We start from the raw sequence: 22505 nt of genomic DNA on the forward strand, positions 1-22505 counted from the left end.
AGCCCTGTGGGGCACAGGGACCTGCCACTGCCCCATGACCACCAAACCCACCCCCTTCAAGAGCTGAGGGTCATCACCCTCCTTCCTCCCACAGCAGCCCTCCTCCCCCAGCTCCCACACAAGACCAGGAGTCTCCTTTAAATAACCAAAGGTGTACTTTGTTAGGTTTTTTTTTGTTTGTTTGTTTGTTTCTTTAAAACACATAACATTATTTCCCAACCCAATTAAAAGTGAATAGCAGACAACTGCACATAGAGGAACTGCTCCCTCCTCCCAGGGAAGGACACTGCAGGAATCACTCCATGGATGTGGTTAATTCCCCCCAGCCAGGAGCCCTGCCAGGCCCCTCCTGGGTTTAGCCTCCATGACAGCCCTTTATCTGCCACTCCTACAAAGTGCTGGTTCAGTTCCCATCCTCCCACCCTGACCTGTCCCATGACAGGTCTCACCCTGAGTCTATATTTTAAGGCCACTCTGATAAAGCCCCCTGGCCCTCCCCAGCCCAGGAGCTCCCTTTCATGGGGAGGCTCTCTGGGAACTCCCTGCCTTTGCCAGTGGAGGCTTTAACCCCCAAATGCCCCATGATCACAATTCCACCAACATAAAGACAGTTGTGATGGGTACCCCAGTAGCCCTAGGTGGGTGATCTCAAGGTGACACATCCTGTGCCCAGAACAGGAGAGCAAAAGCCTCCCTGAACCCAAGCTAGAGCTGAAGGTTCCCAGTGGAACCATTGGCCTGAGCCAACCCTGCTCTTTGCAGAGGGCATCAACACTTCTGCAGCTCCCAGTGAGGGCTCCTGGAGTGCTGCAGGTCCATCACTTCAGAGCACAGGGAAAACTCCCTTATCTGAAGTGGGGAAGGAGCCAGTTTTCCCTAAAGGGAGAGCTGAGGCCTTCCCAGCTCTGTTCCAGCTGCAGCTCACCCGCCCTGCAGCTCTGCAGGAGTTGTACAGCCTTGCAGAGCAGCAGCTCCACTGAGATCAGCAGAGACATGCAGGACAGGCACCATCTTTTGGCCAGTGCTGACCATGACAAGTGGAAAGACAAGCACCACACAGCCCTTTGCATCTGCCAGGCATGCCCTAGACACCAGGAGGCTGCTGCAAGCAGGCTGAGCCACCACCATGGCAGGGAGCTGGCAGCAAAGTTTCTCCTGGCAGTGGTTTCCCAACACCAAAGCAAGCTCTGAGCCACCCCAGGTGCTCATCATGCAGGGTGTGTGCCACAAACAGGTCACACGTGAGGACAGGTTTGCCCAGGACTCTGACAGATCTGAGAAGCTTTTAAGATCAAGCTGGTGGCTCTGAATGTAGGAACAAGTGTGAGGTTTTGTCCAGAAGATGACTGAACTGGCAGGGTTGGACAGCTAAACCCTGCTCAGAACATTTTTGCTGGCTTGGCCAGACTGCCACTCCCCCCTCCACTGCTGCACCCTTCAGGGGTGCTTGTTCTGACATAATCAAGCCCAAAGGCTGACTGGCTCCACACATTCCCCTCTGCAACTCAGCTGAGGTTATTGGGCCATGGTGTTCCCTTCAGAAGAGAAAGCACCTGGGCAACAGAAAGCTCCAGCACAAGATGCTGCTGTGACCCAAGGCTGTCCCTCAGGGAGATAGGCCCTGCCACAGAAACAGCTCCACTGTGCCTGATGGCTCCCAGCTGCCCAGGGAAGGTGCTACTGAAGAGCCAGGTGCTAGATTTTCACCTGGTTCTCATCCCTGTTTGGGCAGCATCAAGGTTGTGCAGATACAAGCTGCTGCCTGGTGGCTCCCCCCTTGGGCCAGCACTGGCTGCCTGGTGCAAGGACACTCCCATGGGGCAGAGCTCTGCCCCCAGCCAGGTTTTTTGTTGCCACCCCACACCAGCTGCCTGAGCTGAGGGAAAACTCACCTCTCTGGTCATTGAGCCCTTTGGTAGGATAAGTTTGATGCCTGAGAAATGCAGAGAAAGGAGACGTTTCATTGTGAGATAAGGAACCCATAAGAGAAATCCACTCGATGGGGAACGTCAGCGCTGGCTCCGCACCCCAGGGGCCAGACCGTGGGGTTCCCAGAGTCAGAAGTCACTGCAGAAGAAAAGTTCCTTTGGTATTTGGCAACAGACAGGTCCCTTCAGTCCACCACCACACGGTGACACCACCAGAGAAGCATCTAGGATGAGTCCTTGGCCTCACTTGGACGGCCTGAGAGCCTGAAGAAGGTCTCCCTCATGGTGTGGAAGCATCTGTCAGTGAGGGCAGTGACGTCGTCTGAGGTCATGCCTTTGGTCTCTATAGGAGGCAGAACCTCAACCTTGATTTTGCCTGGGGGAGCAGGACAAAAGCTTGTGAGGAATGCACCTTCTCTGCCCTCCCAAGACCCTGCTCCCCACTCCCAGCACAGCCCAGGGCTTCGAGCGTCCACTTCTGGAGTGCAGGTGGAGCTCCCCTGGTCTCAGGGGCAAGAGATTGCTCTGGGGTTTAGATCTTGCCCTCAAACAGCTGCAGCAAGCAGAGCATTTCCCTTGTGGCCCAAACTGACACCTCAGCCAGAGCTTGTCCCTCTTCAAGGCCAGTGTCACTGCTCTGCACTCAACTGCTGGCCAGAAAGTAGAAGGAGCCCAGGGCTAAGGACCAACTCAGGAGCTCCCTCCATCTGCTTCTGTCCTCCAACCTTTGGCTGTCTCCAGCCACCCAGGCAGGGAGCATGGCAAGCACAGCGTCCTCCTGAAAGTGAAAACTACTGCTCTGAATTGACCAAAAGCCAACTTTCTGCCCAGCATTTGTACTGACAGACTCCTGAGCTTTGGCACAGCCAGACTCCTTGCTTTGCTTGCTGAGGGGCCCCAGCTTTGAGAGGTCAGGAGGCAGAGCATGCTTGCTTCTTCCCTTAAACCCTCACCAAGTGACCTGGGCTGTGGCAGTTCCAAGGGGGAGAAGCAGTGTTCAGGTATTTAAAGTAAACATCCCTCACCATATTTTCACTACATTCACTCCTGAGCTAACCCAGCCCAGGCTCTTGTGCCCACTGCTTGGAACTGATTTCCACACACCTCCCAGAGAGACTCCTCATCTTCACCCCAGCTCTGCTTCCCTCTCACACCCTTGTGAACCAGATCTCCACATCACCCCATCTCCAAGGGACTGTGAAGACCCTCAGGCTCTTTGGTACCTGATGTAAATAGCTTCTTCTTTGGGTTATAGAAGGTAGTGAGGGAGGAGTACACCACAGGGATTACTGGGACCTTGGGGAGGAAGAAGAAAGAAGAGTTACTTGTACTGCAGCAGCTCAGGGCAGGCCAGAAGCAAGCAGCAAACCCCACGCAGAGGAGCTGACCTGGCACAGCACACACAAGGCTGGGACAGTCAGGAGTCCAATGGGATTGAAACTCCCCCCCAGCAACTCAAGGCACAGGGACATTCAAGGCATTAGGGCCAAGTTACACTTCAGCCTGAGGTCAGCACCACCTCTCAGGGCTTCTCATGCCAAGCCAGGCCTCCAAACTCAGGCCCTTTCTGACCTGCAAGCATTGGAGGATGCCTGTTTGACAGGCTTTGCTGTGCTGTGCAAGCACTTGTTTGGGGCAGGCCAGCTGCTGTGCCTCCAGCCCCTAAGGAAGGGAGTCACCAGTTGTAATCCATTGCTCCCAGGGAAGCTTCAGACAGGCAGAGACACAGCCAGGAGGGCAGGCACAGATTCCTTTTCTCAGTGCTGCTGACAACACAGACATGATCTACAGCTGGTGACTCAGAGGGAGTGTTGGCAGAGCTCTGTGCCTCCTTCCAGCAGCTGCCAGCTCCTGCCTTGGTTGCATCACCACAGCAGGAATGGGGATGGCACAATGCAGGCTACACCCTGGGCTTGGCCAGTTGAACCCGGTCAGATCTGGCACCCACCCCCTTCTCTAGCATCATCTCATTTAGTCAAGGCATTTCTCTCTCAGGCCTTGAGTCCTCCCAGTCCTCAGAAGCAGAGCAGAGCATGCACAGAAGGGAAGGCATCCACCTCCACCCAGATGCCCTGAGCTGGGTGGCTCAGGTTCCAGTGACAACCTGGGCACGAGCAGCACAGACAGGTCTCCAGCATCCCTGGCACACTGCCCCTGAGCAATGCCCTGGCAGGCAGCATCCCTCCTTCAGGAGGGCCAGCAGCTCTGGCTGTCCAAAACCGAGGGACAGTTTGTCTGCTCCCCCGCTAACTGCTTGTGAATGTTGTCACCTTGAGGAGAGGGCACTTAGGACATCCCAGGAAGTGCCACATGGCTGTCTGGGAGGGAGCAGCCATTCCCACACTGAGCAAGCCCAGATATTGCTCTAAATCATCAGTATTAACAACCCCAAATCCACACCACACCATTGCCACCTGGGGATCCCAGCAAAGCTTTGGAATTCCCCAGGCAAGCCCACAGTGCAGCACTTGCTGGGCTTCCTGCCAGAAGCGAGCTCAGTGCCACAGCCATGCTCCCAGAAGCAGGGCACAGACACTGCCAGGCAGCTGCCTGCACAGCCCAGAGCTAGAGGGTCAACTGTCCCTGTCCCCCACGCTCTGCTTTCCAGCTGGGAATGCAGGAGGAATGCCGTGCTGGGGCAGTCAGGACTGAGAATGAAGCAGCTGCTCCACTGCCTGCAGTCACTCCTCCACTCCTGGCAGGGATGGGAGAGACTCTGGGCTTGTGCTGGGCAGCACTCGTGACACCTAAAGGTGGTTTAGTTCAGGAGCTGAGCTGTGACATGAGAACACCTGAGAGCAAATAAACCACATGACTGCCTGAGCAGCCTGCAGCACCACTGCAAAAGCATTCAGGGTCCCCAAGCAGCAGACAAGCACTGCTGTTACCTGTGCCTGGATAGCAAGGTGGAACGCTCCCTTCTTGAACGGCAGCAAATCCCCTGTGCAGTTCCTCGTGCCCTCTGGGTACACCCACACCTTCACCTGCACACGGGGAGAGAAGGCTCTGCTCCAGCAACCCACCTGCAGTGCTCCCTTTCCTGCTGGCTGAGCCACCAGCCAGCCCCACCAAGAGCTGCAGGTGGCAGTCACTGCAGGCGAGCCAGCGCCAGGAGTTCCACCTCCCTCCGGGATGCCCAGGCACGTGCCACCCACCAAGTGTCACAGTTACACTCACTTTGTCACTTGCCATGGTCTTGGCCACCTCTGACATCACCATCTTGGCACTGCTGGTGCTCTTCCTGTTGATGAAGATGACTCCACCGAGGTAGATGACGAGCCCCACGGTGCCAGCGTACATCAGCTCCTTCTTGGCCACCTGGGCACAGTTGTCAGGCAGGATCTCCATCAGGCCTAATGGGATGGCAGAGGGTGAGAACCAGCAGCCACCCCCAGCCTGCACTCAGATGGACAAAGAGAGCAGACCTGAGGTGTGGAGGGGACTAACAGGGAGAGGCCAGTGGGGGCTTCTCTGCTGGCTTCTGCTGCAGGAGAGCAGGGGAAGACTCAGCACACAGGAGGATCCCAGGGGCAGGGTGGCTGCAGCGCCTGCGGACCACTCAAGAGACAGCTCCCTGCTGGGTGCACAGCAGGGCCACCACAGCCCTGGGCCAGCCAGGCTGACAGCAAAGCAGGGAGGTAACAGGGAGCCAAGAATCACCCAAAGCTGAGCAGTACCAGGGGGCTGTGACTGCTCAGGGTGAGGGGACACCCTCCCTGCAGCCAGCACTGATGCAGCTGGAGCAGCTGGCTCAGCAGGACAGACCAGCCAGGGCAGCAGCTGTGAGCAGCACTTCTGATGGTGGCCAGCTGACCTGCTCCCTCCCTCCCACCAGCAACTCACCCATCATGTCCAGGATGCTCTGGTGGTTGGATACAATGATAGCAGGACCATCCATGTTGAAGTTTTCCAGTCCCTTCACCTCAAACCTCACGCCAAGTAAATACTTGAAGGTTTTGAGCACAGTTTTAATGATTCTGCAGAAGAGAGGAACAGTCAGACAGCAGCAGGACAGGGAGGTGACAGGGTCTGCTATACCCAGGGGAGGGGGAAGACAAGAGCAGCTGTCTGGACAGAGAGCCTCCAGCTTGATTTGCCCTGTGATCCACCCTGCATGGTCCCATGTGCTCAGGGTGCTTCATTTGCATGCTGAGCCCTGTCCACTCCCAGTGCAGGAATTTCACTGGAAGCTTGGGGGAAGCCAACTGTAACTGAAGGCCACACAGCCAGACCCCATGGTTCATGCTTCTTCCTTCAAGCTGACAGTAGCAGCTCACCACCAGCTCTTTGGAATAGGCAAGCCCAGCCTAGTGCAGCTGCAGGAACAGAATCACAGAATCACAGAATGTGAGAACCCTGCAAACAGAGGGCCAACTGGAATCCCTCCAGTGTCCAGCAGGGAGAGTTGCTGGTTTTAAATTGGATCAAGGACCACTCCTCCTCCTGCCAGTCCCACTCACTGGGTGCTGTTTGTGCCACAGCTGTAGTTTGCTCCCATGCTAGTGATGTTTTCCTCCTACAGTCGAAGCCTCATAAGTTGCTCAGCTGCTCCAGGAGCTGCCATTCCTCAGCACATGGAAACTGGGGCCTCCCTGCTCTGTGCCCAAGGCAGGCTCTGCCAGCTCTGCTCCTTGCACTGCTGGAAGGTGCTGCCTACCAATACAAGCATGGGGTTGCATTACCCCATGGGAGTTCCAGAAAGGAGGAGGATGAAGATAAGAAGCATTTCCCTGTACAACACACGGATGGAAGCAGCATGTGGGATGCTCCCCATGCAGCTTGGCAGAGGCCACATGCCCCCAAGCAAAGCCATCTTCAAGTAGCTTCTTCCTCAGTGGATCTACAGGTCTGTCCACAACGCTCCCAGCCTTCCCCTCAAGGGCTGGGGGTCCAGCTGGCAGGAGACAGGAGCAGCTCCACTCAGCCCTGCCAAGGCATCGAGCTGGTTGCCATGCCCTTGCTGAGCACACCCAGACCCAGCCAGCCCATGGGAGCAGGGCCCATCTACACCACCCCCAGACAGGTGGGAGCTGAGGACCCTCCAACTCGGCCAAAGGACACAGTCAGAAGCTGGCAGCACACAGAGGCTATTTTGGGCAGCCGTTTGCTAGGACAGGAGACAGAGAGGAGCTTGCACGCAAACAAAGTTCCCAGAGGCAGCCACCAGCTCTGCTCTCCCCTGCAGCAGATTCAGGAGCTGACCTGCCCTTCCAGCAAGCATCTGAATGCCCTGCCTCAGGGCCTGTCTTCTCTCCCTGACACACAGGGGGTGGAGATTTCCTCCTTGCAGGAAGAGATTGAGGGACAGCGTCAGCTTCTCCCCCACCACAGGGCCTAGCTGGAGAGCTGCATGGCACCACCAGCCTGGGAAGCATCCCTGTCATCCAGGGCAGGTGGTCAGCACCCAGCCAGTTTTTCCTTCTGGCTTAGCAGCAGCTCCCAACATCTGCTCTATAAGAGTATCCCCACTCCTGCATTCAGCTCTTCACACCTCTATCAGCACAACTTTCCACAGCTTGCTCCTACCCACAGTGGGGTTCATACCTCTGTGGGGTGCCTCACCATGCAGACCACCCAGGCACTGGCTTTGACCCTGGAGTTCAGGCCAGGCCAATGCCTGCAGGTGACAGCTGAGTGTCACCACTGCCATCAGTTGCCATCATTCAAGCTTGCAGCAAAGGTCAGAGCCGCACCCAGGGGCAGGACACAGGGATGTGCACCACAGGTCACAGAGCTCCTGAGCACCACAGCTTTGCACGGAGATTGTGGCAGTGCACTCCAGGTGAAGAGGGGCAGGGTGACAAATCAGTGAGGTCATGATGGATGCCATGCCACCAGACCGACCTAAATCCCACTTCTCCTCCCTTCTGACTGCCAACCAAAAAAAGAGGTCACTGCTCTGGAAGTCACACCGCTCGGCAGCTGCCGGGAGAGGCTGGTTACACATTACTCAAGAGCAACCATCCAACTTCCTCCTGCCAGTAAGAAACCAGTATCTCCTTGCACAAGCTGTGGCCTGAGCCACTGAAAGAGGTGAAGGGGCAGAGCTCAGATCAAATTAAGAACCACCAAGTGCCTGGCAGCCCTGCTGAGCTGGCCACGTCATCCCCAGGGTTAAGCAGATGGGTCCTACCCCCCTCCAACTCAGCAAGCAGCTTCTCCACCAGGGTGGATGGTCCTGACTTGGTGCAGTCACAGCTGCAGAGAGATGGAAACCTGATGCACTTATTGCCAGACACAAGGAAGGGGCAGAAAAATGGGAGAGAACGTGACTTTTGAGTGCATCTGTAGCAGACAGAGCCTGAAAGCCAGCAGCCCCCAGCTTCACAGTGCCCTGCTCCACGGCCTGTGACAGAGGCTTTTTTAGGATGCTCTGATTTTCACAGATTAATGAAGCATGATTAACAGATTGCAAGCTCTTGCAAGAGGTTTCACCACTAGATAAACAGCTCTATCTCCATCAGACACAGCAGGCAACCTCTTCCAAGTTCTACCAGCTTAGCACTGGAGCCAAGAGCACAGCAAGGACAGAGTGTTATGTCCTGGGCAGTGAGGCTGTTATCACTGTCCATCCACCAGCATATGCTCTGCTCCAATCTCCTTCCCCAAGCTGGACTAAGCAGACTGGGATGTTGTAGAAATCAGGAGCTCACTGCATCACCTCTGCCACAGACCTCCCAGGGACTGGGATACACAACCAGGATCAGCAGCCAGTGCCAAGCACATGGAAGCAATGGGCTTAAGTTACAGGAAAAGGGTGGTTCTGGCCAACATTCATCTCTGACTTTCAACACAAGGAGTTGTCCAGTCCAAGAAGTTCTTGCTCCCAAAAAAATCCTTTTAAGTTTACAGGAGATTTGCAAAGTTTTGGAAATGAAAAAATAAGAAAACACAACCAAACAAGAGAGTGCCTCTCTAACTGACATCATAAATTCCCCCACTGCAAAGCTGGCTGTGCATTGCAAAGCTGCTCCTGAGCAAGCCACAGCATCCCAAAACTGGAGATAGAACTAGGCTGGAGATTACAGAGCAGTTTGCTGTTTCCAATGCCTGGGGCCAGGGCATCAGAGTGGATCACAGACCATCAGCTTGGGCAGGCAGGGCAGAGCCCACAAGGCAACACCTTGGAGCCCTAGGCCCACTCACTCCACCTTGAGCCCTGCCTGTAGCAGCTGCACCACAAAACAAAGTCCAGCTCCACTGTATGAGACACTGCCTAACCTTTGATCTCAAATGATGCATTCAGGCAACTGGGCTCCCCTTTCCCCCACACCCATACAATATGACCTGGACACTGGCAGTTAGAATAGGTCAAAAGCTGCCTAATGGAGAGCAAAGCAAGGAGCCCACGTTCTCCTGTGCTGCCAGCTCTGCCCTTAAAACGTGCCTTTGCTTGTAGCAGAGCTGCATTTCGCCAGCAGCTCCTCAGCCACTGCTCCAGGCATCCTGTTGAAGGACAGACACAGCAAGGCCTGACAGCAACAAGCGTGCCCTGGGCAGCTGCCTGGCTCTTTGCACCAGGCTGAAGGCAGCACATTAGACACCATCTGCCAGCAAGGCAGGGCTGGAGGGGGAAAAATGCCCCAGACAGGCATTGCTGTCATGCAGCTTTCCCCCAAACCTGTGTGGCCACAGAAGCACAGCTGCTTGCCACCACCATGGAAACTTCTAAACACCTCTGATGGGTGATCAGCCCCACTTGGGGTTCTCCAAAGGCAAGTGCACAGCCACAGAATTGTTTTGGTTAGAAGAGACTTTTCAGATCAAGTTCAACCATTACAGAATCATAGAATTGTTAGGGTTGGAAGTGACCTCAAGGATCATCTAGTTCCAACCCCCCTGCCATGGGTGAGGACATTAACCCTGCCCTGACAGGTCACCACTAAACTGTGTCCTTCGGCACCACATCCACCTGGCTTTTAAATCCTTCCAGGGATGGGGACACCAACACTGTCCTGGGCAGCCCGTTCCAGGCTTTGACAGCTCTTTTGGGGATGAAATTGTCCCTAATATCCAACCTTAGCCTTCCCTGGTGTACCCATATGCTGTCTCCTATTGTTCTGTCACTTGTTACCTGGAAGACCGAGCCCCACCTCACTCCAACCTCCTTTCAGGAAGCTGTAGAGAGCCAGAAGGTCTCCCCTCTGCCTCCTTTTCTCCAGGAGGAAAGGAGAAACCTCAGGTTTATCAGCTGTTCCTCCCCAGCCCTATTCTCCAGACCCTTCCCCAGCTTTGTTGCTCTTCTCTGGGCCTGCTCCAGCTGCTCAATGTCCTTCTTGGAGCAAGAGGCTCAAAACCGAGCCCAGTATTCAAGGTGTGGCCTCTCCAGTGCCAAGTACAGGGGGACGATCCCAGCTCTAGCCCTTCTGGCCATGCTAATCTTAATACAAGCCGTGGGCTACAGCAGCCCCTTACCACATCGCCCAGCCTCCTCCAGGAGCCAAGAGCCCACCTTGCTGCCTCCACTTTCTGCCATCACAGACCCGAGGTAAAGGAGGCCACCATCACCCCCCCCGTCCCCAACCAGCCGCGCTGAGGCTGGCACTGAAACCGATCTCCCCAGGTTGTGTTTCACCCTCCCGCGCCTCAGCTCTGACACTACTCCCACCCCCAGCCCTCCTCGGCTGCACTCCCCTCCCTCCTCTTCCTCTTACTTCATGTTCTTGACGGAGCGGCCGCCGTTGACGATGAGGCAGACGGGAACCGTCAGCACCGAGCTGACCAAGCACAGCAGGCAGTAGAAGCCGATGCGGACAGCGAAGTTGACGGCCGGGCTGAGCTCCATCACGAGATGGAGCAGCAACAGCACCGCCGCGCCCCACAGCAGCCATCCCAGCTCCATGCTGCCGCTTACCCCTCCCGGCCCTGCCCAGCTCTGCGCGGCCCGGCCGAGGAAACCCCGCGGCCGCCTCTGCCGCGCCAAGCGGCCCCGGCTGCTCCCGCCTATGTGGGCGGGGTCCCGCCCCTGCCGCCCCGCCCCTCCCCTGCCGCCCCACCCTCTGCTCCGTGTGCCGTTCCCCTCGGAGAGCTTGGGGGATCCTCATGGCGCGAAGAGCAGGGAATTGGGTCCCCGCACGGAGCCCCGCGGGAGCTTGAGTTGCCTCTTGTGTGGCCAGCAGGAATGGGGAAGTGACTGTCCCCCTGTGCTCGACACTGGTGTTAGGTCAACAGCTGGATTCAATGATCTTGGAGGTCCTTTCCAACCAAACCAATTCTATGAGCTGTGGTGCTATGTGTCTGGGTCCCCTCATGGCACGATGAGGAGGGCTGTAGAACCCCTTATGGTGCTGCATTGGGTCTTCGGGACCTTTACAGTGCCATGTGGTGTCCTTAGGTGGAGATTTTGGGTGCCCTCTTGTCATTATGTGGGGGTTCTGGGTCCCCTCATGGTGCCATGTAAGCTCTTTGGGTCCCTCTTGGCATGGTGAGGCATTTTTGGGTCTGCCACAAAAATTCACAACTGACTAAGATCAGCATGGGTCAGCTGCAAATTTTTGTGACAGATCCCCACTCACCACATCTCCCTGCCCCTCGTCTCACCCATATTCCCCACTGGAGCTTGGTGCTGGTTTTCCACTTGCACAAATGTGCTGAGTGGGATGGAGCTTTCCCCACTGGCACTGGGATTAGGTCAGGATCAGGCCCAGCAGCTATGTGGGTGTGAAACTGGCAAGGGAGATAAAAGTGCATCTACAGAAACTGACACAAGCTGTTTGATGTTTCCCTGGCCTCAGCAGGTTTTGCAACACTTCTTATACCAAAGCCCCAGCCCATGGTGGTGGTGGTTTCACCAGGGTACAGTGTGATCCTGAGACCATAGTCCAGAACATCCTGAGGCCAAGATGAAAGAGGTGGAGTTGTTCAGCCTGGAGAAGAGAAAGCTCTGGGGAGACCTTTTTGTGGCCTTTCAGTACTTAAAGAGGCCAATAAGAAAGATGAGGAAAGACTTTTTAGAAGGTCCTGTTGTGACAGGACAAGGAATGATGGTTTGAAACTAAAAGAGGGAGATTTAGACTAGAGAGAAGGAAGAAACTGTTTACACTGAGGGTGGTGAGACCCTGGCACAGGTTGTCTAGAGAGGTGGGAGATGCCCTATCCCTAAAACCATTGCAGGTCAGGTTGTTTGGGGCTCTGAGCAACCAGCTCTAGTTGCAGATGCCCCTGCTGACTGCAGGCAGGTTGGACAAGATGACCTTTAAATATCCCTTCCAACTCAAGCCAGGCTGTGAGTCTATGAGCCTCTTTGCAGCTGGAAAACTCAAGGAAAAGGAATTGCTCCTTTACAAACAAGCCTTGATTCTCCCTAGACTCAATGACAGAGGTGGAGGCTGCTCCCAAACGAGCTGCCAGCAAAACAGAGGTGGGATCCCTGCATTTTTACTGCTCCTCAGCAGCTTTAATGCTTGAAGCAGGAGACAAGCTTCTCACTGGAGAGCTGGAGGCCAGCACTCCCTACAGCTGCCAGGCAATGACATCTTAGAGCTGGTCTCATGATTCCAGCTAAGGCCACAAAGAACCTTTATTGTATTAGCATCTCGACACAGCATTAGATTAATCCCTCTGGCCCACGTCGTGCAGGCTGTTCAGAGAGCCTGGCTCCAGCATTGTGCCAGCCAGCATATGCCTGGAAGTCACTGAGACCTTTCCAGCTGAACACACGCTGGCCTGCAGCAATTCTGCATTATCCTCGTGATTTTTTGCTTCTATTGACATGAGAAGAAAGTCACTGGAGATAGAATCAGAGAATTGTTTCAGTTGGAAAAGGCCTCTCAGATCATCGAGTCCAGTTGTCAAGCTAAGACTATCAGGGCCATTAAACCATGTCCCAGAGTGCTGTGGCCACAGGTTTCTTGAACACCTCCAGGGATAGTCACTCCACCACCTCCCTGGGCAAACTGTTCTGTTCCATCTGTCTGTCTGAGCCAACCTACTCCACTTGCAAATGCCATTGGTGGACGTTAAGACATTAATTGCTGGAGTGTGTCCAGAGAAGCGCAACAAAGCTGGTGAAGGGTCTGGAGAAAAGGTCTGGTGAGGAGCAGCTGAGGAAGCTGGGGTTGTTTAGTATGGACAAGAGGAGGCTGAGGGGAGACCTCATTGCTCTGTACAACTCTGAAGGGAGGTTGTAGTGAGGTAGGGGTTGGTCTCTTCTCTCTGGTTTCAGGTGATAAAATGAGAGCAAACGGCCTGAAATTGTGCCAGAGGAGGTTTAGGTTGGAGATTAGGAAAAATTTCTATGCTGCAAGAGTGGTCAGGGATCAGAACAGGCTGCCCAGGGAGGTGGTGGAGTCCCAGTGCCTGCAGGCATTCAAGAAACGTGTGGACATGGCACTTGAGGACATGGTTTAACTGCCATGGTGGTGTTAGGTCAATGGTTGGACTTGATGATCTTAGAAGTCTTCTCCAACCAAAAGAATTCTATGGTTCTATGAAAATGCAATGCAACTGCCAGCATGGCTGCAATGTACTGTGTGGGGATGGTGGTTGTGTGGTTGCTTGCTGTGTGGGCTCCTAAAGGAGTTTGGCTGTAATTCCCTTCTCTCCACGCTCTCCCAATGGATTATCCAGAGTAATGCAAATGAAGCCTTTAATATTAGGCTGTATCTGAAGGAAGGGGAGTGATTTCTGATGCCAGATTAGAAGGCAGACAGGGGCCTGCCCGCTAGCGAGCGGAGCTGTCACACTGCGTTATTTCATGAGGCCGATGGTTACGCTGCCAGATGACGACAGCCTGTGTGTTAACATTATCATAACAAACTGCCTGATGGAAGAGGGCCTGCAAGCCTCAGCATGCTGCAAAATGCACCAGGGAGTGCATCATCACCCCTGAAACTCAGCCATTTTTGGGCAGAGGCAAAGGTAACCTCTTCCCTACCCTCCCAAGCTCCAGCAGCCAGAAAGAAGCTGTTCCAAACTCTCCTCAAAACCCCACCAGCTTACCAGATTGTGCTGCATGTTTGGCATAGTTAAAACCTCTGACTGAATTATTTAGAGGCATTGCAAGTGTACCCTGCAGGTTGTCTAGCTGAGGGGGGCCAGGAATGCTGGCAGGGGCAAGCACCCAGGCAGTAAATTCTCTGTGGCAGGTGCTGCCTGTTGAAGGTGCATGTGGCACCCAGTGCCTTCCAGCACCCTCAGCAGGGACCTTGAAAGGCTGCCTTTAAATAGAGCAAGTCTTATGAAGAGCAGCTGAGGGAACTGGGATTGTTTAGTCCAGAGAAGAGGAGGCTGAGGGGAGACCTCATTGCTCTCTACAGCTCCTGAAAGGAAGTTGGAGTGAGGTGGAGGTTGGTCTCTTTTCCCTAGTATCAGGTGATAGAAGGAGAGGAAATGGTCTGAAATTGGCTCATCTTACTGTCCCCAAGTCTACAACAAACAAGGCTGCTTTGCAGCAGGGGTTGCTGTCTAGGAGCTTGAGCAAGCCAGGGCTTCATGCTGCCTGCACTATCAGCCCTGTTTGGGTGGGCTCACAAGCCACTCACATGCTTGCCTCAACATGGCCCAGAATGAAGAAGCTTGGCTGGCTGCTTTCTCCTGCCCCTGCTTTGAATGTCACCAAACCCAGCTGCTGCTTTCAACACATGTCCTTTGGCAGAGGTGAAGAGAAGCAGGGTGCTGAGGAGAGCTGCCAAAGACACCACGGGAAGTCAAGGGCAGCTGCATGGTGAGGCAATGGGGAGTGAAATGGAGCCAGCCCTCCTTCAGCACAGGGGGTCCTCATTGAACACCCACCTGCCCAGCCTGGAGCCTCCTGCTGCTCCATACCTGCTCAGCCCTGCATGCTGCTGCCAGGCGATGGACACATCTCTCCTTCCCTTCCCTTCCCTTCCCTTCCCTTCCCTTCCCTTCCCTTCCCTTCCCTTCCCTTCCCTTCCCTTCCCTTCCCTTCCCTTCCCTTCCCTTCCCTTCCCTTCCCTTCCCTTCCCTTCCCTTCCCTTCCCTTCCCTTCCCTTCCCTTCCCTTCCCTTCCCTTCCCTTCCCACTGAGTGCTTTCCCTCTCATCCCTTCCCCGCATGTGTGGGAGATGTTCTCCCTGGCTCTGTTTCTTTCCCAGTCAGGAGCTAGGCATCAGGAGTGAGGTCACAAGTTGTTTCCAAAGGAAGTAATAAATTAAGACAGATAAAAGATACTGCCACGTTATTGTGAGATATCAGAAAATTAAGGTCAAGGATAACACTCTTGGCTTTATGATCAGCCACAGAAATGCCATCATCAGCAATGACTGGAAATCCTTCTGCACCTGAGGTGCCCTCCAAGACATCTCTCACCAGGAGAGGCTCTGGGTGAAATGGGAGTGTACCAAGCACAGGACACAGGCTAGGAAAGAGCATCTTGTCTGGCTGCAGCCCCAAGGTTACAAAATTGGAATGACTGTTGGTTGTTTTGTTCCAGTTGCAATAGGATTAGGCTTTTCCCCAAATGTCATCTGTAAATAAAGGAAATCAAATTGTTTCTAACGGATTTTGTGCTGGTGGAAGGGGCTGGGTGGTTGACCTGGAGACTGATGGCCTGAACAGGGAAAGTAAAGCTGTTGGCCAAGGTCTTCTCTTGATGGGCAGCCTGGAACTGATGAGGCATTTGCTACACGTCCCACATCAGAGACTCCCATGGAAGGGAGTCAGCAGCCAGCAGCAGTACAGCTTGCTCTATCTGGGCTAGATTCAGGTGGTGGTGCTGAGCTCTGAGCATGCTCAAGGCTCTGTTGGGTGCTTATGGCCAGTGTGTGTCTGATCGTGCCTGCTGCGTGCACCGCGGTGCAACCTGCTTCTGAGACAGCAACATCCTCCTCTCCTCCTCTGCTGCCTCTGATCCCTGTGCTGTGGACATGGAGCTGTAATTACAGCAAAGATGGAGATCCCCTTCTCCCTGGGAGCTGCTCTAATTACTGCTGGAGCAGCAGGAGGTTGGAACTTCGGGAGTTGAGGCAAGATGTGCCCTAGGGAGGAAAGGGAAGCAGGTCTCCATTGGGATCTCCATTCCTGCCTCCAGAAGAGCATTTCCTTTACTCTGAGGCATCAGTGCAGACCCTGTCCACAGGAGCTGTGCTCCTTCCCTGTGCTCCCTGCAGTATGTAGGCAGCCAGCAGCATGCTGAGCATGGCATTCCCAGGCTGCCAGACCTGCTGGTGCAGTGCCACAGGGTGTGCTAGCGCCGTGGGACACAGCAGTACTGCATGTCCTCTGGGCTAAGTCCACAAGAGCAATTAAGTAGCAGCTCAGCTCCTTCCTCACAGGCTGTTCCCCAAGCTGAGCTCAGCCCATGTAGGAGCCTGCAGCACCTCCATGACCTAAGAATGCCCTGAAGCTGCTGGTTGCTTTGCCTGCAGCAGGTGGTTGGCTTTGAAGGCAATCCCATCCTCCCGCTCCTAACCACATGACCAGCTCCTTTTTCCAGCTCTCCAAGGAAAAAATGGGCTCCAGCACCTGCACAGACACTTGCTGGGGCTGAGCACAGGAGCTGCTTGGAGAGGAAAAATGGTTGTTGCTGCCACCCAGCCATGGAAATGTACTGACAGTGTTGGGGCAGGGCAGGAAGCAATGGCAAAGAGCAGGAGGACCATTTCCCTCACAAAGAAGCTCCAGTCTTGCCACAGGAATGGGCTCCAGGTCTTACCTACAGCACTGTGGGCTGAGCCACTGGGCAGAACCTGAGCTCAAACAGGGGGCTGGATCATTCAGCAAGCTGCTCTCAACCATTGCACCACTGCGAGGTGGACTGGGCAGAAGCCTGATGTGAAACCAGTATCCAGCACTTTGGGCACGTGAAATCAGTACCTAGCTCTTCCTGGGATACTCTGTGAGAACAGAGGGCCTGGGTGATTCAGAGTGCCAGGTAGGATGCTGGGGTACCTGGAATTGGATGTCATGAACTCAACAGCTGGTCCTCTCTCATTGCACAGCTGCCAGCATATTGCAGCAAACTCAGGATCTCCTCCAAGTGCCAGAGTCCAACAGAAGGTGAATTCTTTTCCTGGCAGGTTTCTGTGGCTGCTGGAAGTAAACCACACACACCAATGGGCTGAGATCCACAGGGGGAATATATCTCCATGAAACAAACAGTTTCTCTCTCTCTGTTTCCCTTGTTATTGATTAATGCCTCTTAATGACTCCAGCTAAAAAAAACCTTGTAGTTGCTGCCTGTCAGGGAAGATCAATGGGGCAGCATTAGTGAGAGATACAGAGGCAAACTGTCCCGGGTGAGTTCTTTGCAGAAGCCATCTCTGGGAGCAGCACTCAATCAATAGTTCATCATGACCTCTCCCTCTTGCTTGCTTTTTTCCCCCCTTGAGCTAGCCAGGTAGCAAAGTCTGCTCCAAGATTTCACAAGGAGCAGATGATAACTATCTGGATTGATCTGATATGTAAAGAATAAAGGGGCCTCTTAAGCCCAGCTGTCTGTGCTGGTAGAACTCAGGTGGCTGCACAGACAGGGTCAGACCCTCGTTAATTCCTGGATGCTTGGGACCCTGCTCACATGATGTGTGAAACCTGCACCTCAGTGCTGCAGGGACTCAATTAGTCATGACAAATCCAATCCCACTTGTCCCTGGAGCTTTCCCAGTGCTGCCAGGGCCTTTTCAGGAGGCTGTTACCACTGCACCCACCATGCTCTGTCCCTCCTGGCCCCCTTCTTGTGGTACCTTCTTGATTCTACTATTTCTGTTGCTCCAGAAGTCATGGTGTGTGGGGAGGAGGTGTTCAGTTTTGGGGCCCTTCACTCAAAGAAGGTCATTGAGGTGCTGGAGGGGGTGCAGGGAAGGGCAAAAAAGCTGATGAAGGGTCTGGAGAACAGGTCTGGTGAGGAGCAGCTGAAGGATCTGGGGTTATGTGGTGTGGAGAAGAGGAGGCCAAGCTGCTCTCTGCAACTCCCTGGAAGGAGGCTGTGGTGAGGTGGGGGTTGGTCTCTTGTGTCTAATATCAGGTGATAGGACAGGAGGAAATGGCCTGAAATTGTGCCAGGGGAGGTTTAGGTTGGATATTAGGAAAGATTTATTGGTGGTCAGGCATTGGAACAGGCTGCCCAGGAAGCAGAATTGGAAAAGACCTCTAAGATTATTGAGTCCAGCCATCAACCCAACACCACCATAGCCATGAAACCATGTCCCAAAATGCTATGGCAACACATTTCTTGAACACCTGCAGGGCTGGTGACTCCACCACCTCCCTGGGAAGCCTGTTCCACTCCCTGGCCACTGTTTCAGTGAAAAAAAGAAGGCTGTGTCCTGGCTCTTGCAGCAACAGGATCACTCTGCCTCAGGGCAGGGAGCCATGCAGAGGGGCTGGGGGCTGTCAGGAGCTGCCTGCAGGCACTGGAGAGGGAGAAATCCCCTGGGCTGTGTCTCCTAGTGCAAGCTCTGATGATAAATAACTCTGCAACCAGCTAAGCCTGTGCAGGGATCTGCTTGCTCAGCCTCCGTGCTCCTTTGCAAGCTCCTTTTCCTCCTCAGCTGGGAAGAGCCCACGGCTGGCACATGACAGAAATCCTAATGAGAGCAGCTCTCCTTCCAGAGCTGTTGGGCTGGCAAAGCTGCAGGGCTCTCAGCCACAGCCACCATCCTTTGCCTTTAACCCCAGCACTGCCTCTTGGGCTGCCCCCCTTGCACCCCATGGTTCAGTGCCAGGGCTCTTGGTGACAGGCAGGGGTGTCCCTGAGGTGTCCCCAGCCCAGTGGTTGGTGGTGAATGGAGAGTGAGACCCCCAAACCATCCTAAACAAGCTCTGCACGCCTGGCCCAAAGCATGTGAGGAGCCCCAGCAGCTCCAGTTTTTGCCTCCCGCCCTAATTCCATAGTGTTTAATTACGTGGAGCTGGGATTTGGAGAGGCAGCCGAGGGGGTGAGCATAGGACAGATTGGAGGGAAGATCGTGCTGGGGGTGGCAGGGCTATCAAGCCAGAAACACAAGAGCTGATTAGCATTTCTAATTATAACCGCTGCGCTCAGCCCCACCAGGGCCCGGCAGAGGCAGCTGCGGCGTTGTGCGGAGCCAGCTGCGGGTGCCGAGCAGGAAGCTCGGGCGATCAGCCTCAGATCCTTAAAGGACGCACTGAAAAGAGCGTTAGAGCCTGGATCCATCATTTCCTGAGCTGCGGCAGCGCCTGGGAGTGCCGGGTGCCATCACATCCCCCAGGGCAGGAACCGGGGCCATGGAGCTGGTTCTGCCGGCATCGCTCGGAGAGGGGAGAGCGTGGGGAGGGGGTGAGCTTGGGCCCCTCTTTTGGTTCTGGGTTCTGCACCCCACTGCCAGACAGCAGGTCTGTGCACTGCAGGTGGTGGCCCTGCGCACAGGGCCTTGGGCTGTGCTGTCCCCAGCTGTCCCCCATCACTGGCATCCTGCCCAGAGGAAGGCAGGTGGTAGAAGGTGCTGTGGAGGGCACAAAGGGCTGGCTGGGTGGAGGTCCTTGCTCACAGGTCAGCGCTGCTCTGTGCCTTGCTGCTAGCACTAGCTGGCAAGAGAAAACATTATTGTGTAATTGGGTGGATATTATGGGCCAGCAAATGGCCCTTACAGGGCTGTGGGTGCCCTGAGAGCTCCTGTGCCCTGGCGGAGCAACCTCATGGCCGAGAAGTGATCAGAGGTGAGTGTGCAGCATGCTGTGGGTTTAGCAGACATTAGCAGGGCTTCTGTGGGCTGAGTGATCAGGAGAAACTGAAGAGACTTCATCAAGGAAGCAAGTGAAGGATCCCCAGCAAGGAGATCAGCACTGACTGCTTTATGCATCTTCTAGATGCTGACAGATGCTGGGGGACCATGGTCCCCATCTCCACACCACACAAAGCAGCTCTGGATGCCTGCCTGCTGCTGGGAGACCAGCCTGGCAGTGCCTGGAGGGTTTGGGAAGGGGAGAGACCCCTGGCATAGGGCAGCCCAGGCTGCAGGAGGGGGATAGCAATGCAAGCTTCTCTGGTGCCAGGTCCTCCACGTGCCTGGGATACAAACAGGAGATGGGCACTGTGGGGAGAGATCTTCCTGCCTGTGCACATGGAATATAAGATAGAATCACACCTGCAGAATGTGTGTTACTCTTTTGATTGGATTAATTAATCATTCAGTGATAACTGCTCGTCAAGCATTCCAGTGGTCAATACTAATCACTTAATTACTTGGTGTGTTACAGCTCGGGAAGGTCTGCTCAGTCCTAATTAGATTCTCTGGACAATCCACCCCTGAACATTGCAGAGCCCTGCAGCTGAGATCGTGGCATTTCAGGCCTCTCTCAGCTTTGGCCCAGGCATCTCATTTCCTGTCTCTTATGAAGGACTCATTCTGCCTGCATGCACAGTGCTCAGCCCCCCACCCCCAGATCAGGGCTCAAGGCACAGGGAACTGCAGCAGGAGGCTGCTGTTGAGCCCAGGCCATGTGTGTCTTTACTACAGACAACTGCCCCAGCAGGACAGCTACCAAAAGGCATCTTCTGTGCTTAGTTCTGCTGAGTTTCAGCAGGCAGGAATTGAGGTGGAGGTGAAGGATCCAGGGTGGGTAGGGCAGGAAAGCTGCTGCTCAGCCTTCTGAGATGCACTGAAGGTGCTGGGAGGTAAATCTCGTTGAGGAAGGCTCAGGCAAGCGTGCAAATCACCATCTTCTGGCTGGGAGAGAAGTAAGGGATTTATTAGTGCTTGAGCAGAGGAGCTGCTTTACTGTAGCTGTGAAGGGAAGCAGCACTGGGCCCTCTGGGAACCCTCCTCATCCTCACAGCTGGCTCAGCTACCAGGCACCCAGCAATGCATCTTCCTGTCCCTGCTGTTTTCCAAATTACCAACCCCACCATAAAATAAATAAAAAACACAGAGGCTGACTCTTTTACTGTGCTAATTAAAACTAAAAATAAGCTGTGTAAGCTCCAGAGAACCACCCTGGCTTCAGCAGAACATAAAAACCTGCACAAACAAGAGCTGGAGGAGGATGAGGTGACATTAACCTGGTCCTGGTACCAAAGCAATGCTGTGGGCAGTGTTGGCTGGGCAGGAGGTGAGCACAGAGGTCATGGTGCTGAGCTGGCCTTGCCTGGTGTGAGAGTAGCAGGGGTCACCTCCATGGTGAGAAAAGGCAGCAAACAAGCCACAGAGCTGGGGTGTGTTGATTCCATTTTGTTCTGATGCTCATTATTTATTGCCCCTGTTCTGATGAGGCCGGCAAAGGCTTTTGGTAAGTAGTCCCTGGGCACTTGATGCTTGACAGTGAGTAGCAACCAGTGAGGATGAAGTGAGCACCTTGGTTTCAAAGGTCATTTTGGTCCAGATTCAACTCTAAGGAAGCAATCTGAACCCTGGAAAGGGGACAAATGAATAAACTGAACATTGACTAACAGTGAGTGAGGGATGACCTTAACACTGACCTTATGACTGACCCTCCCAGACCATTTCCCATCATTTTTGCTTTTCTTTCCTCCTTGCTGTAGCTCACCTCCATATACTGCAACCTCCCTGGACTAGAGGCTGTCCCTGGCCTGTGTGCTCCCTGCCTGACACACGGCAGCCACTCTCTTGCCTTGAGGTTTCCCTTCCCAGAGCAATGGAAACAGGGAGCACAGGAGCTGCTGCTGGGCTTTGAGGTTGAGGTAAGCAGCAGCCATGGCTGATCTCAGCCCTGAGGGGGAAATTCTGCCCCCAGTTTGCAGACCTGGGGTAGCTCTTCCAGGCTGACACCCAAAACTGGTTTAAATAAAACCTGAGCTGCTGTGCATGCTGTGCTCAGGGGGTTGAGCATCTCCAGGAACCATTCTCTGCTAGGGTCAGCAGCACTGTGAGAGGTGCTGTGTCCTGCTCTGGAGTCCTCATCACAGGAGAGACAGGGACCTGTTGGAGCAGGCCCAGAGGAGACCACAACAATGATGCAAGGGCTGGAAGCCCTCTGTTGTGAGGACAGGCAGAGAGAGCTGGGGTTGTTCAGCTTGGAGAAGAGAAGGCTCCAGGGGGACCTTTTGGTGGCCTCTCAGTACTTAAGGGAGCTGAGAAGTGGGGAGGGACTCTTCATGAGGGGTTGTAATGATGGGACAAGGGGTGATGGCTTTAAACCAAAAGAGTGAGCCTCAGACTAGACAAGAGGAAGAAATGTTTGACACTTAGGGTGGAGAGACCCTGGCCCAGGCTGCCCAGAGAGGCGGTGGATGCCCCCATCCCTGGAACCATTCCAGGTCAGGTTGGTTGGGGCTCTGAGCAACCTGCTCTGGTTGCAGGTGTCCCTGCTGACTGCAGGGGGGGTGGACTGGATGAGCTTGAAAGGTTCCAGCCCAAACCAGTCTGTGATTGAAGCTGCCACCTGCCAGCTCCTGTATGGGCCTCCTGCTGAACCTGGAGGTAGGATGCCTGGAGAGGGTTGGGGTGCTCGGGGAGTGGGATGCTTGGAGGGGTGGAACCCCCAGGCTTTGGGGTGGGACCTCGGATGGGATCTCGAGGTCTGCTTAACCCAGAGTGGCTTCCACCCACGCAGCACCTCGGGGCCAGTGGGGTGGGTGGCGAGGTGCTGATGCTTCGGGGCGCAGCCGTGCCGGGCCGAGCCGAGCCGTGCTTTGCCATGCTGGGAGGAGCCGGGCGGAGCCGAGCCGAGTCGGGCGGAGCCAAGACGAGCCGGGAAGAGC

At 54.6% G+C, this 22505-nt stretch overlaps 1 protein-coding gene across 1 annotated transcript; it reads right to left on the reverse strand.

The window, feature by feature from the left end:
- Positions 1–1848: 1848 nt before the first annotated feature.
- AGPAT2 (1-acylglycerol-3-phosphate O-acyltransferase 2) lies at positions 1849–10770 on the reverse strand. Its single transcript, XM_054393358.1, has 6 exons — positions 10583–10770; positions 5772–5905; positions 5106–5281; positions 4817–4912; positions 3152–3224; positions 1849–2304 (listed from the first exon to the last, which is right to left on the reverse strand). Exons 1-6 carry the CDS (start codon positions 10768–10770, stop codon positions 2153–2155), a joined length of 819 nt encoding a protein of 272 aa, XP_054249333.1. The 3' UTR covers positions 1849–2152.
- Positions 10771–22505: the final 11735 nt, after the last annotated feature.

Source organism: Indicator indicator, chromosome 28, assembly GCF_027791375.1.
Source record: "Indicator indicator isolate 239-I01 chromosome 28, UM_Iind_1.1, whole genome shotgun sequence".
NCBI classification, from domain to species: Eukaryota; Metazoa; Chordata; class Aves; order Piciformes; family Indicatoridae; genus Indicator; species Indicator indicator.